The sequence below is a fragment of the Hippoglossus hippoglossus genome, chromosome 23 (genome assembly GCF_009819705.1).
Source record: "Hippoglossus hippoglossus isolate fHipHip1 chromosome 23, fHipHip1.pri, whole genome shotgun sequence".
NCBI lineage: Eukaryota > Metazoa > Chordata > Actinopteri > Pleuronectiformes > Pleuronectidae > Hippoglossus > Hippoglossus hippoglossus.
The window spans coordinates 5,567,802-5,581,176 of NC_047173.1; the positions used below are offsets into that span (position 1 = coordinate 5,567,802).

Here is a 13,375-nt window from a genome sequence, read left to right on the forward strand (position 1 = left end):
ATTATTATAGATGCAGCATGACAAAAGTCAGATGAAATTGCTTCAATTATCATTTATTAAGAATCATTTAGCAGAAAGTCCACCAACTGGCAGGAAGACGTTAAACATGCGTGAGATTATTCAGACATGACAGTTACAGCAGAGATTTAACACTGTAGAAAAAAATCAAATGCTAATCATTTATTAACTGTGTGCACTGAATGATTTAATAGAAAATGAAGAACTTTGAATGGATGACAGCCAAGACAGACTGATGACATTAGTGTGAGCACTTCATGATCAAACCAGAGGTGGTCACAATCCAAAGATTGCGCAGGTCGTAGGACACGTGTCTGACGGGCATGCACATTGGGACGTAAAGCCAGCGTGTGCCTTGTCTGCAACGGTTGGTGATGCCAGCTCTGTTGAGAGAAAAGTCACACACGAGTATTTATGAATTGACATGAACTGAGAGCTGAAATTAGAGGCAACACTAACAATGTTTATAAGCTTTACACTGATTTTAATAGGAGCCATAAATCCTGGAAAGACTATGTTCAATTACACCAATGTAAATGTATCAACATGCTGACTTCGGATTTTCTTTTCTTCAGATTCTGACTTTGCTGCTGTTATTTTTGTTGTTTATGGTATAAATGGTATAATGGTATAAGACTGTGAGGACCACTGACTTACCTTTGGTAGATCTTGCCAGTTGTAGTCACGCCAAAAACTTTTCCGTCTGACGACACTTCAATCATTTTCATTCTTGGCCCTGACACGGCTGTCCAGCCACTAGTGCGGCAGTTGGTTGGTGATATATTCTGTCATAAGAAGCACACATACATGGGGATGATGTCATGATCAATGAGTAAATGGGTAGAGGCCAAAATGAGATTTCACTGACGCTCCAGTGACCAACCTTTGTGACCCAGATCCTGTAACGTTTGTCGACTCCCCAGCATCCCCACTTTGAGCCACAGCTGTAGTACATCATCTTTCTTGAGAGGTAACTCCAGCTCAGGGTGCCTCGTCCACAGTAGTCCAAAGCTGTCTTCTCCTTCAGACAGTAGGTGTTATAGCTGCCGGATCCTACTCCAACAATCTGACCATCACCGCCAGCATCCACCTGGTACATAGACAGACCTGAAGACGAGTCCAAGAAGAAGAAGTTCAATGCAAACATTGGGAATCTGTTGTGTGTTTTTTTATATTGACCAAGTATAATTATTGTACTGAACCACCACTACAATGCATTATATAGTAAGAAAACCAAAATCAATGTCACACACTGTATTTATGTGAAATGAATAATAATTCTAGTTACCTTTGGCAAGGCTGAAGTCTCCAGCTACATATTTGTACACCTTGTTGGCGTGGCAACTTCCCCACACTCCCCCAGCTCCCACTGAGACATGCTTCATGCCCATTCTGCCCAGTCTGTACAAGGCAAGTCCACTGAGGAAGTACGTCCGTTTGTACTTGTCTGCTACAACCACTTGTCCCATTCCAGCATCAATCTGCATGGCGCCATACAGCCGAGGACCCTCCCTGCAGTTCCATCCTGTGTGTGGAAACATTGTATTTCTTCTAAGGCAAAAAAATCTCACTAAACACCGTTTCAACAACTGTGTCATAAAATCATCTGACAGGGACTTACCGACAGGACGAGGACGAGGACGAACATGAGGACGTCTAGGAGGCTGAGTAGAAGGACGAGCGTTAGGAACACGACTAGTACCATGACTGACAGCCAGGCTACACAGCACCAGCAAGAAGGCTACGACAGCTTTCATGTTGTCTCTGAGTTTTTGAGACTCTGCACCACTGAACTTCTGAATAATATCTCAGCGGAGCGGCTGTCCTACATCCCATCTGGGTTGTGTGGCTTATATACTCTTAACCAAGGCTTAATTACACTAAAATCTGGTTCAGCAGGAAGAAGCATTAGCATAAAGTGTGCCTTTAAAATAATCATCCAGATTATAACAGTCATGGGTGTTGACATTATGAAAGCCTTAATGTTATAGAGGACGGTGTTTGTTGTCATGCTAATTAGAACAACGAGGTGTCTTGTTTGCTTTCTTAAAATGTGTCAAATGCAATTCATACTGTCCACCCTTAACCATAAATCAGTTTGGTTATTTCACAGCTAGTAACATAACTACTTTCATGTCTATGATATTATTTTTACATCAAATGGACGATGAATTCATGATAATTTGTCACCGAAGGAATATTTCAACTTTTTGGGTAATGCGTTTTTTTACCTCAAGTCAGATGAGACAACTGATAACTAACTCTCTAATGTCATTAATGGAATATGAGTCAGCAGCTGATTAGCCTCGCTTAACATTAAGACTGGAAGGAGGGAAGGGGACATCAGCTAGTCTGGATCTGTCCACTCACCTGCACCTGTAAAAGAAAATGTACCACATATGTAACACACATTATGTACGTGTGTTCTTACAAGATACGTAGTTTGTTTGTGTGCGTGTGCGTGTGTCACATTGTCGCACACACATTCTCCTCCTGCAGTAGTCGCTGATGTCGTCTCGTGAGAACTCGTAAGTATCGCAAGAACTCATGATAACTGCAGTTACTGCAGCAGTTACTAGGAGGAGGGTCAGAGCGGACATTTCGGCCAAAAACAGTGTAAATGATGCAATTTCGGGTCAAATTTGAATGTTGGGGCTTGTGGACACTTGGATGACACCACAGGAGCAGTAAGGTGGTATTTTATGCTTTTTTTATGTTGTTTTTTTATGTTTGAAGGAGTGGTGGCCTACTTCAGTCGTTTTGGATTCGGCAGCCACGCTGTTTTACCCCTGAAACTCAAAACGTGTTTTGTTGACTCAAACACTTCACCCACCACTTCCGTCGGCATAGGAGTGAGTAGATAATTAGGGAATTTAGATTTTTGGGTGAACTATCTCTTTAAGAGAATATATGCTATATTAACTAAGTTTGAGAGATGAGTAAGGAATTAGGTAAAAGTTGCAAATAATAAGGATGAAGTGTAAGCCAAAAGAACTGATGAAGTATGAAAGTGTCCTGAGTCTGTGTGCGACCACGGTTTTTCACCCGAGGGGGTCGGGCGGACGTTCCTGGGGGCGGTCACACTGGGATCTTCTCTTTTGGAGGAGAAGCAGTGATTCTGCTTTGTCTAATTGTGTAACATAATGTCTAGAGGGTGAGGTCACATATTCTATCTCCATCATGACCCAATAACATTCACTGTATGGAAAACCAAAAGATTAAACAATGCAAAACACAAAGTGAATAACACGAATGTAGATCATCTGTACGTAACCACTGAAGGATCAGTATAAACAACATTAGAAGTTATTTGGATAAGAGTATAATGAACCATTATAACATTAATAAACATTACTAACATTCAGAAATGCATGCAGCTATATGGTAAGAGAAATAAAACATTAGTATGTTTAAATGGCAAATGTGTAGATGCACGTTAGAATACAGACTTTCTGAAATCTCAAATTAGCTTTCATTAAAGCTGTACAGTGTTGGAATTGTATCAAATTACCTGAAATCAATTAGAAAACAATATTAAACACATCACAGACATTTTTAACATTATTCTCACATTGCTTCAGACATTCAATAAAATGAGCTGGTTCTCAGTTCAGAGTGGGATGTTGGTTTTATGGCCTTTCTCTGTATCTCATCTCCAGATGGGGAAAACCGGAAAAACAGAGGAAAGGAGTAGCTTGCTGACCCCCTTCAGCCAGTTCCGTCCAAATATTACACAGTGCCAGTCATAAACGTGCTTTGTCAGGTTAATGGCACTTCGTTTGGACGAACAGCAACTCTTGTTTTTGGTTCCCTGTCCAGAATAGAGGTTTTATGGTACAGTGATTGGGAAGAGGTCGACCTGCAGGTCATAGGATCTGGTTTTCCACATCTTGGCTCAGTGGGGCCTGGAGCCAGACCAGGGATATCTTCAAAATGCAGTTTTGACATCGACAGTCTGTACAAGAGGGAGAACATGGACCTTATAGGAAGTGACACCTCCAGGAAAGGATGGAAACACCTTAATAAAATCCAATAAATGTTCTCATACTCTGTAAATCATCAAACCAGTGTTCTTTAACATTCAGAGGCAGCCGTGATTGGGAAATATGTATTATCTCGAAGTATTAGTCAGCCAAATGTTTGCCTTCTTTCAAATAGTGACATGAAATGAGGGAAAGAGATGCTAGAGAGGTCCCCGGCCGCACCCGAACTAAGAACTCAGTGGTCCGTGGTCAATGTCCTAACCCTAATGCCGCCCCCTACATTTTCATGGACACCGTTGTTGCTGTGACATGTGAACAACTTGCGCTCTGTTCTTTTTGGCTTTGCATGAAAGGATCTTTCATACTTGGTGCACTTCTTTAAAACAATTGCCAGCTGAGTCCCATTAAGTCCTCAAGCATTTGAAACATCTTGCTCAGCAAGTACTTCCCAAAAATGAAACAAAGCTTATATAAACATGGGCGATGACAGAGCAGAAACAAGGAAGACAGAAAGAAACGGGACCGGTTTTCAGATGTCAGCCGTCTACACACTTGTAGGAAGGCTGATGTGATTTACAACACACAGACCCTCGGGGGTACGCAGATGCAGCAACCATGAATTAGTCTTTAGTCACTTCTAGTGCAGTGCCCGTTCTAAACATGCATACAATCGTCAAATTTGCGGATGACACCACAGTATTCGGACGCCAACACCACCAAGAAAAAAAGAGACCAGAACCTGCCCCCCTCTTCATCAATGGGGACAGAGTGGAGAGGAACCCAGATTTCCGAGGACTTCTCCTGGTCAGCAAACACATCGGCAGTGGTGAGGAAGGCCCAGCAGCATCTACACTTCCTGAGGCTGCTCCGGGAAGAGCAGACTGAAGGAGAAGCTGCTGGTGACCTTCTTACCGCTCCGCCATCGAGAGTGTGCTGGCATACTGCATCACAGTGGTATGCCAAAACAGGAGAGCTCTGCAGAAAGTAATTAAAACAGAAGGAGAAAAAAAATCATCTGCTGCTCTCTGCCCTCCCCGGAAGACATCTCCATCTCCCAGTGCCTCAGCAGAGCCAGGAAATCCCCAGAGACTGTTTCTCACCCTGCACACCCACTGTTGACTCTCCTGCCCTCTGCTAGGAGGTACAGGAGCATTCAATCACAGGCAAACCGACTCAAAAATAGTTTTTAATCCATGGGCCATCAGATCATCGAACCACAACATTGACAGTTAATATGCTTTCGAAAACAAATTAATCGTTAGTGCAATACTAAACAAGTGTAAGTAGAAAACAGTGTGAAGTAGATAACATGAACGTAGGTCCGTCAGATATGCGTTCCACTTAAATTCAACTCCATCCAAATCCCACAGTGATTGAATTTAAATATGCAAATTAGGTGGAAGAGGCTGGTGGACTACCTTTCAGTACCAATGCCAGCATCACTTTTAGTTTTAAAAGAGCGACATTTGTGATTTTTAAATGACCCGAGAAGTTTCACGTTTTTCCGCATCCATTTACAACCTTCACTAATGTGTTTTGCCTTATGAACATAAGATATCAAGATACTGATACTAAGTGTAAACGGGTTCACACTGATGCCTGCTCTGTTTAATAGGCTCCACTGAAACATGAAATGCTTGATCACATACAACTAGGCTTCAACACATGAAGCATGCATTTATCCCAGCTGTTGACTCTCATTAAAAGACAAAGATGTCTGCTACCAGTCTAGTCCTGGGCAAAGAACATTGCATGTCGTACTACGTGAGGGAGCTCACCCATCTCAGGTATTAAGTTTTGTAATTGTTTGAGCACTTGTTGCCAGAACTGGGTGGATGGGTCAGGGAAAGTCCTGTGTAATGCAAGAGGTGAAAGACAATACTTCCACACCCATGCTTGTTGTTGCACTACTGGCTTGAGGCACCTCCTTTTTACCCTGACTTCATTTTAAAACACCATATTAGTACAATAGTAACGCTACTAAATCCCCTCAAGCCCAAATATCTGCATTGAATGAAAGTAAATTATGAGTGTCACTAAGACCACTAAGGCCAAGGCTCAAGAGTCCCCTTAAATTCAATCAACGCGCATGAAATCGCACACACTCTTAGATATCAGTTGTCTAAGTAAGCCTTTTTTCCCCCCAAACAAGATCTGCGCAAAAATGACATTACACCCTGTCTCGCAATGCTAAACAATATGAAAAGAGATCCCGACTATCAATTCTTAATCAAAATCCACTCCATAAGTGAACAGGTTCTTACTTTGCCCACACTGCACCCTTCCACCAAGTTTCAATGACATCAGTTCAGTCATTCTTCCATAATCCTGCTGACAGACAAAGAGCACTGAAAACATAACCTCCTTGGTGGAGGAACTTAGATATGCCTGTATCAAATTCTTAAAAATACTTTAGCAATTTAGAAGAAAGGTTGGGTTTACATCGAAGGAAAAATCATATATTTTTTGCCATGATAATTTGCTCAAATTCACCAAGGACCTGTGGCAAGTTTTATGTTATAGGTCTTGACCTTTCGATATTAGATATCAAGACTGTTGGTTGATGGCCATAATGGTTATTTGATTGAACCCATTCATCCCACAAGTATATCTGGGTTCGCAGGTATACCTTCATAACTAAAATGTACAAGCTAAGATTTTATTGAGACAATCCATGAATGTCCGTATATTTTATATGGTAATCATATAGCACTTTTCTAGTCTTGATGACCACTCAAAACACTTCAAAGTAAAGTTTTTGCAATTTACCCATTCACATACACACATTCAAATACAGTGAATCTACAGTATGTGCAGCACTTTGAGAAATTTGGGATTCAGGACTTTGCTCAAGGACACTTCAGCATGCGGAAGGGGGAACTCTGCGATCGAGCCAATGACCTTTTGGTCGCATGGACAACGGCATATGACCGCTCCACAAGACCCTCCACTGGTTTTACACATGTAGTTCAGTTTACCAGTATTGAGCAGTGTTTTGTGGAAACAACTATATAACATTGTCCATGGCTCTAAACAGAGCTGCATTAAATAACCCAGATGGCCTCACATTGTGCCTCAGACTAATACTGAGCCGGCTTGAAAAGTTTGGGGTGGGGGCTGCTGATGAAAGATGCTCTCAAGTTCCTTTATGGTGGATCTACACTGCATCTGTTGTGGCTTGGTCCATGCAAATGAATGGCAGTCAGGACATTTCAGGCTCTTTTTATCCTCTGTCTCTTGGTGTGCCGCTTTGAAAAAATAAAACCGCTTTAAATTAGCTTTGTTTACTTTGCTACAAGCAATATATATACTATTCCAGTATGAATGGACCATGATTTATTATTTTTATTATACGTTGCAGACCATTAGGTAGCAGTTCAGTTCAAGATATTTGTGAAGGCAGTTAAAATGACACACCCACACTGACAAGTGTGTTTCATCATGGAGGAGTTTACACTGTCATTATCAAATTATCCTCATTTAAATTAGACACTAGGTCAATGAGCATTTTTCCACCCATTAATTGCCAGAAGTGGAACAACAGGTACCAGCTGACTACAGTTGAATTATAGCCCATAATTTATGGACTAATGACTCTGGAGTTAGGGTGTTAACTTATGTGGGAACATTGTACCAGTACAATGTGTATCAATACATGGTAGAAACAAACTTAAACCACAACTCACCCCCACCCAAGTAAGTGTATGCTGACTGTCGCACCATAATCACGTAACACATAATGACTCAATCCATTTCGCTAATGCCGGGCTTTAGTTTCACCTCTATAGGGCCATTTTAAGATCCAATATAATGGCTATAAAGATTCCCACTGATTGTTGTCATGTTATAATCAACTAATATGCACATCATCACATATAATGATGTACTGTAGTTCATTTTTAACAACTGGTCAACTATTCTTTTATCAAAGGGTATGTATGCAACCTACTAAACTATAACGTGGACATTTCAGAGAAGATGGGGGGATGACTTCTGCATCGCTTAAGAAATTCTATCACCAACAGACAGACACGGTTCCTTTATAATGATCCCCCAAACCAGATGTCACTCGGTTAACAGTAAATCCGGTGTTGACAGTTTTGAAGTCACTGAAACGGGGAAGGTGTTTTCCCTCAGTAAGCAAGCTTAGCTTTTTACAGCTCTGTGAGGCCTTCTTGCATTTCAGGGAATATGAATATAGCACAAGATAAAACAGTGTTATGTTTTATTACGGGGTAACTGCAGGGTAAGCAAACTGTAATCTGAATTACACTTTTTCCCCTTTTCTCTTTTGTCACAACATATGCTCATATAAGTGGTGGATTTAGTTCATGTTTAGTGAATGATGAACATAGATTTATCAACACCAAAGTGATGTCAATCTTACCATCTTCCTCATGATAGAGCACAGAAGCTCTGACCATCTTCAATTTAGTATCAACAAAGAGCAGGAGCCACAAATTTTGAAAATAAATCTAGTTAAAAAAACTAGTTTAGTGAAAAATCCAAATCTAACCCTTAGGGCATACACCTTGTGGACATTTTTGGCCATTTCAGTTTTCTTCATTTGATCATTTTGGCTGTGTTAATGTATATATGGCTTGAAATTTCCCATAAATTCATGCATTCCACGTTTTTATGCTTTCATTCTGAGGTCCTGGCTTCAAATTTATATTTTTTACTATTTAACATCAGATTGACCCATTTTTCCCATATTTGGCATATAGGTCAAATATGAACTATTCCCTGGTCTCCTGTAGTGGCACTATTTCTGTTTCTAATGAAACCCATAAACCTAATGTTTGCAACTGAAATGATGTGTGTGTGTGTGTGTGTGTGTGTGTGTGTGTGTGTGTGTGTGTGTGTGTGTGTGTGTGTTGCTACTCATTGACATATCCAAGGCTGTGATAATCTCACAAATATAATGCATGCATACACGCATTTCCCCCTAGTATTTGTCATATGGAAAATAATGCTTTTTAAAAAATGGTTAGAATAATTAAAATGAATGAAAACTTGGTATTTATGATCAGGATTGATGTTTACTAAAATTTAAGCATTAATGATTAAGTCTTAGAATTATACTAAACACACGATATAACGCAAACATACACTGCTCTTTCAGACAGCAGTTATATAAATGTGTCAGAGTGAGGGTCACTAACCAGAGCAGGTGGACTTTATCTCAGGCTGACGTCCTCTGGCGTACTACAGTTTCATAATGAACATAAAATAAGTATAAGCCCCTGCTGTCTCCTTCTCACACGGACACACAAACGCATTGCCAACACACCCATCTATACAGTCAGACAGAAAAACAACATCATTTGGTGGGATCTCTCAGGACGGACGTTACCACCAGGTCCAAGACGCCACTTGTCATCACTTGGATTGCAAATCATTGGATCCCTCCCCAGACAGCTCAACACCTAATAAACCCATAACTCATGTGACCCAGCTGACCCAGGTGATGTCCTTGAGAGTGACTCTCAGGTGACACCGCTGACTCTGAAGGCGGTAACAACCCCACGTGCAGCAGTTGTTCCGCCCTAGCATGGCAGGAGCGCCACCTAATTGTGTTCTGAGTTTTGTCTGTGACTCCGGGATGCCAACATGCCATCCAAAAATCGACCACAGCTCTGCAGGGCAGTGTAGCAGGATCTTCGTGTCGGAAAAGGTTACAGGTGCAGAGCTGTGACATCACTCTCATACGACTTAATTGACACGATTACTGGATTAATTACCTCAATGATCATTATGCAGGTTTGACTGGTTTTGTTGTGTCCTTAAACATTCATGAGGACAGCTTGTTGAGGCATTTAGGAAGTGATCAGCTCAAACTACAAATTGTATAAAAATATTGTGTGGGCAGGGGGGAAAAAAAGCTTTTTTGGACCAATTACTTGTGTGAAAATCCTGACATGACCAGTAAACTTAAGTCAAGTGAAAGATCGAGGTTGACTTTCCTTTCTTTCTCATTTTCCCTCCTCATCGTTCTTCCGCCTCTTCGGCATCCCAGTCCTACATGTGGTTTCATGCTGGAGTTTTTGCTCATCCCCCTTTACCACCTGCCGTGTTCACCCTTACGAGTGCAGTGCCCATTCCAAACCTGCCTGTTTGGAATTGGCTGTTTACTTGGCCTCTGTTAATCCTCTGGAGCTACTTCAGAAGTCATAACTGAATACTAGTGAAGAATTATTTCGTCAGTCCCCTCTGGATGATGTGAGCATTAGAAATAATGTTGCTTCTCGTTTACCACTGGATGTTTTTCTTTTTTCGGTATATGTCCGACCTGGGCAGATCCATTTCACTGTAACATTAGGCAGAAGTCACTGAGCTCAGCCTCCTGCAGGCCTCCCACTCCCCCCATTAGCCATACATCACACAGGTGAACCCCCCCTTCAAGCAGCTGGCTGGCCGGCTCGGAGCCAAATTGCACCAGATTGCTTTCTCGTGTTGGTGGTGGAATTCAATCACATCACATTGTGGATGAAAATGTAAAGTATTATCATTTTCACTCAAACTGAGGGAGAGGCGTTTCATAGAGGAAACCTCTCCGGTATAAACAGGTTCCAAACTATTTATCAGTGATGATTCATATCATGCGTCATGTCTCAGTACACTAGCTCTTTGTTTTCTCATGTTTTTTAACATTTACAGAGGGAGATAGGTTTGAAAGAGTGTGATGTGGTAATAAACAAATTTTTGGACTTTACCCTTCTACCAGGTTTATACAGTATATCATTCCACTTCGCTATTGATCGTCGTTTTACTCGTCCCTTTTACACAAGGCAGGAATCACACACTGTAAAATGTACGAACAGGAGCGTCTGGATAAAGGGAGAGTCAGAAACCCAAAGCCATTTTGTTACATGCACTTCTCTGATTGAATGTCTGCATTTGCGATCTAACGTAATGGAGACTCAATTCAGACTCGAGGTTTAGTGACTTCACTAAAACACTGGACTTGAACTGCACCTTTCAGAAAATTGGTTTCTTCCATTTGGATTAGATACAAAGAATATCCTGTCATTCTTGTCCTGCTTCCCATCTCTACAGCTCAGGGCTCTGTTTTCCTCCCGTCTCTCTGCCTTGAACCTAAATAGCACAAGACATGGCTCAGGTGAACAGCCTCACGTTTTATGGACTACTCGGCTGGTATGTATTAGGTGTAAAATCATAAATCCTAAACGTTATTAGAAAGTGTGCTGTGGAGATTCAGTGTATACATAGACTGAGTGCATAAACTTCCTTCCCGCTCTCTCTCTCTCTCTCCATGAAGCTCGGAGGTAAATCATAGCTCTCCGACAGCCCCGGCTTAAGACTGATGGTTCAAGGTGGCAGACGCCTGAAGCATCGCCGAGCCCTGGACGATGCTGGCGTCCTGGGAGGGGACAGAGGCTGATGGAAGGGGCCTGCGTGACTTGAGGCTCAGCAAAGGTCCTCGGGGGACATAACAAATACCTGCATACGGGCTGTTTGTCCATGTCCCGCGAGTCTCCAGGCGCCCTCTGATGTCAGAGGCCATCTATCACAGCAGCAAAGGTCTAGCTGTGCCAAGTATGTAACTGTGCACAGCTTCTTTGTCAGCCACCTCTGTAACTCACACACCTACACATTTACATTTCATCTTACCTGCCAGCCATTTATTCTAAACACACTGAAGAAAGAACATTTATTAACCACTAAACATACCCAATAAAAAATAGTTTGGTTACACACAAATGAATCATGTCTTTTCAAATTAAAAGGTAGCAATTGTGTGAACTAGTGCAGTGGCCATTCTAAACCTGTTTGGTTGGCCCGTGTTAATCGTCCGGAGCCATTTGAGGATCACTCCTTCATTCAAAAGTGAGTCCTCCTCAAACAGTTCTGCAATATACTGTCACTTTGTATTGTTTAGGTGCTGGACGTTGTGCGCAGAGCTTTTTTATAAACACTCTATGGTGCAGAGTGAAGTTAGAAAACTTTGTGCTCATCCTACCTGGTTTAGAAGATGACTGAAGATTTTATAGTCAATTTTTTTACAATATGAAACTGAATTTGCTTTATTACTGGAGCGGCTGTGGCTCGGGAGGTGGGGCGGGTAAGGGAGTATAGCGGGTCGTCTTCTAACCAGAAGGACGGCGGTTCGATCTTAGTCTCCCCCACCACACACGCTGCAGTGCCATTGGGCAAGATACTGAACCTTAAATTGCCCCTGACAGACTGATCTGTAATAGAGAAAGTGCTGCACATAGATGCACTGTATGAATGTGTGTGTGAATGGCAAAACTGTTACTGTAAAGAGCTTTGGGTGGTCAGCAAGACTAGACCAGAATCGGGCTCTTTGTGAAAGGGTGTGTCTCTGCACATGAAACTCCTCACAGTTCCTCATAGCATCGGAGCCACTTGTCATTAGGCTGCAACAACAAGGAAACAGTGACTTCTCAGTAAAGGTGCGAATTTAATTCTTAACTTTACACGTCTCGGCTCTCGGAAGTCATGAGGCGAGGCTGGGAACCTTTTTCCTCTGTAACAAACAGAAGGTTCACGGTAGAGAGGTAGAATGAAAATTACCATATGGAGTTTCATTTAGGATGGAGGCTCTTAAAGACGACAGCAAGACAAACAGTCTGGACTGATTATCTATTTGTTTTTTCTTATGTATCATAATAGCAATAAGCTGCCCATACCTCTCTTCCCTTCAGATTGATACAGATTGTTATATGGTATGATTTTTTCGACATATTTCCCAACGCTTCCTGATTTAACTGGACATTCATGTAGAGAACTATTCAAAAAAAGTCCACGTAGAGTTTCTGTACGTGTTAAAAAACACAGAAACTTCTGTTGGACTTAATGACATCATTTTACCAGGCAAATAAACTTTGAATATTTATTATATTTGTCAGAAAGGCAAAGGATGGAGAGCCGAAAAGTTGACATTGCGAAATGATAACTTGGCGAATAGTTTAAAGGGTGCTCTCTCCTACTGTGGGTAATTATACTGCCACCAAGTGGTCTGGGTGAAAACTTCTCTAGCAGAGAACGAGTCTAATCAGGAACAGAGGGAAACTGATTTCTTTAAGTAAAACGGTAAAGCTCTTGCAGAGGATGAAACAAAGATTCAATACAATGATCCCACACCTTGGTGCAGGTGCACAGATTCTGTCGGGCTTACTAATAAATGTCGGATTGTTATTCTAGGATTAAAGATTTATAAGCACAAACAACACCATTTAAACTATTATTATTTTAAAAAAATCTAAGTAAGGAATCCATTTTCACAACAGATATTTTCACACACACACACACACACACACACACACAGAGAGAGAGGGTAAAGATGGATTCATGCTTCGATGATAATAATTTCTATTTCACATAGTATC

The 13,375-nt window shown here is 41.5% G+C and overlaps 1 protein-coding gene and 1 long non-coding RNA gene across 2 annotated transcripts in view; both read right to left on the reverse strand.

Moving 5' to 3' along the window:
- Positions 1 to 45: 45 nt before the first annotated feature.
- On the reverse strand, positions 46 to 1,797 carry LOC117757702 (fish-egg lectin-like). Its single transcript, XM_034579087.1, has 5 exons — positions 1,721 to 1,797; positions 1,307 to 1,543; positions 902 to 1,125; positions 676 to 803; positions 46 to 401 (listed from the first exon to the last, which is right to left on the reverse strand). Exons 1-5 carry the CDS (start codon positions 1,773 to 1,775, stop codon positions 260 to 262), a joined length of 786 nt encoding a protein of 261 aa, XP_034434978.1. The 5' UTR covers positions 1,776 to 1,797; the 3' UTR covers positions 46 to 259.
- Positions 1,798 to 3,831: 2,034 nt separating this feature from the next.
- The window catches only part of LOC117757706, a 30,159-nt gene continuing 20,615 nt past the window's right edge, over positions 3,832 to 13,375 (reverse strand). Inside the window, exon 3 of the long non-coding RNA XR_004613190.1 lies at positions 3,832 to 3,973. This is a non-coding gene — a long non-coding RNA (uncharacterized LOC117757706). The remainder of the gene's footprint in view (positions 3,974 to 13,375) is intronic.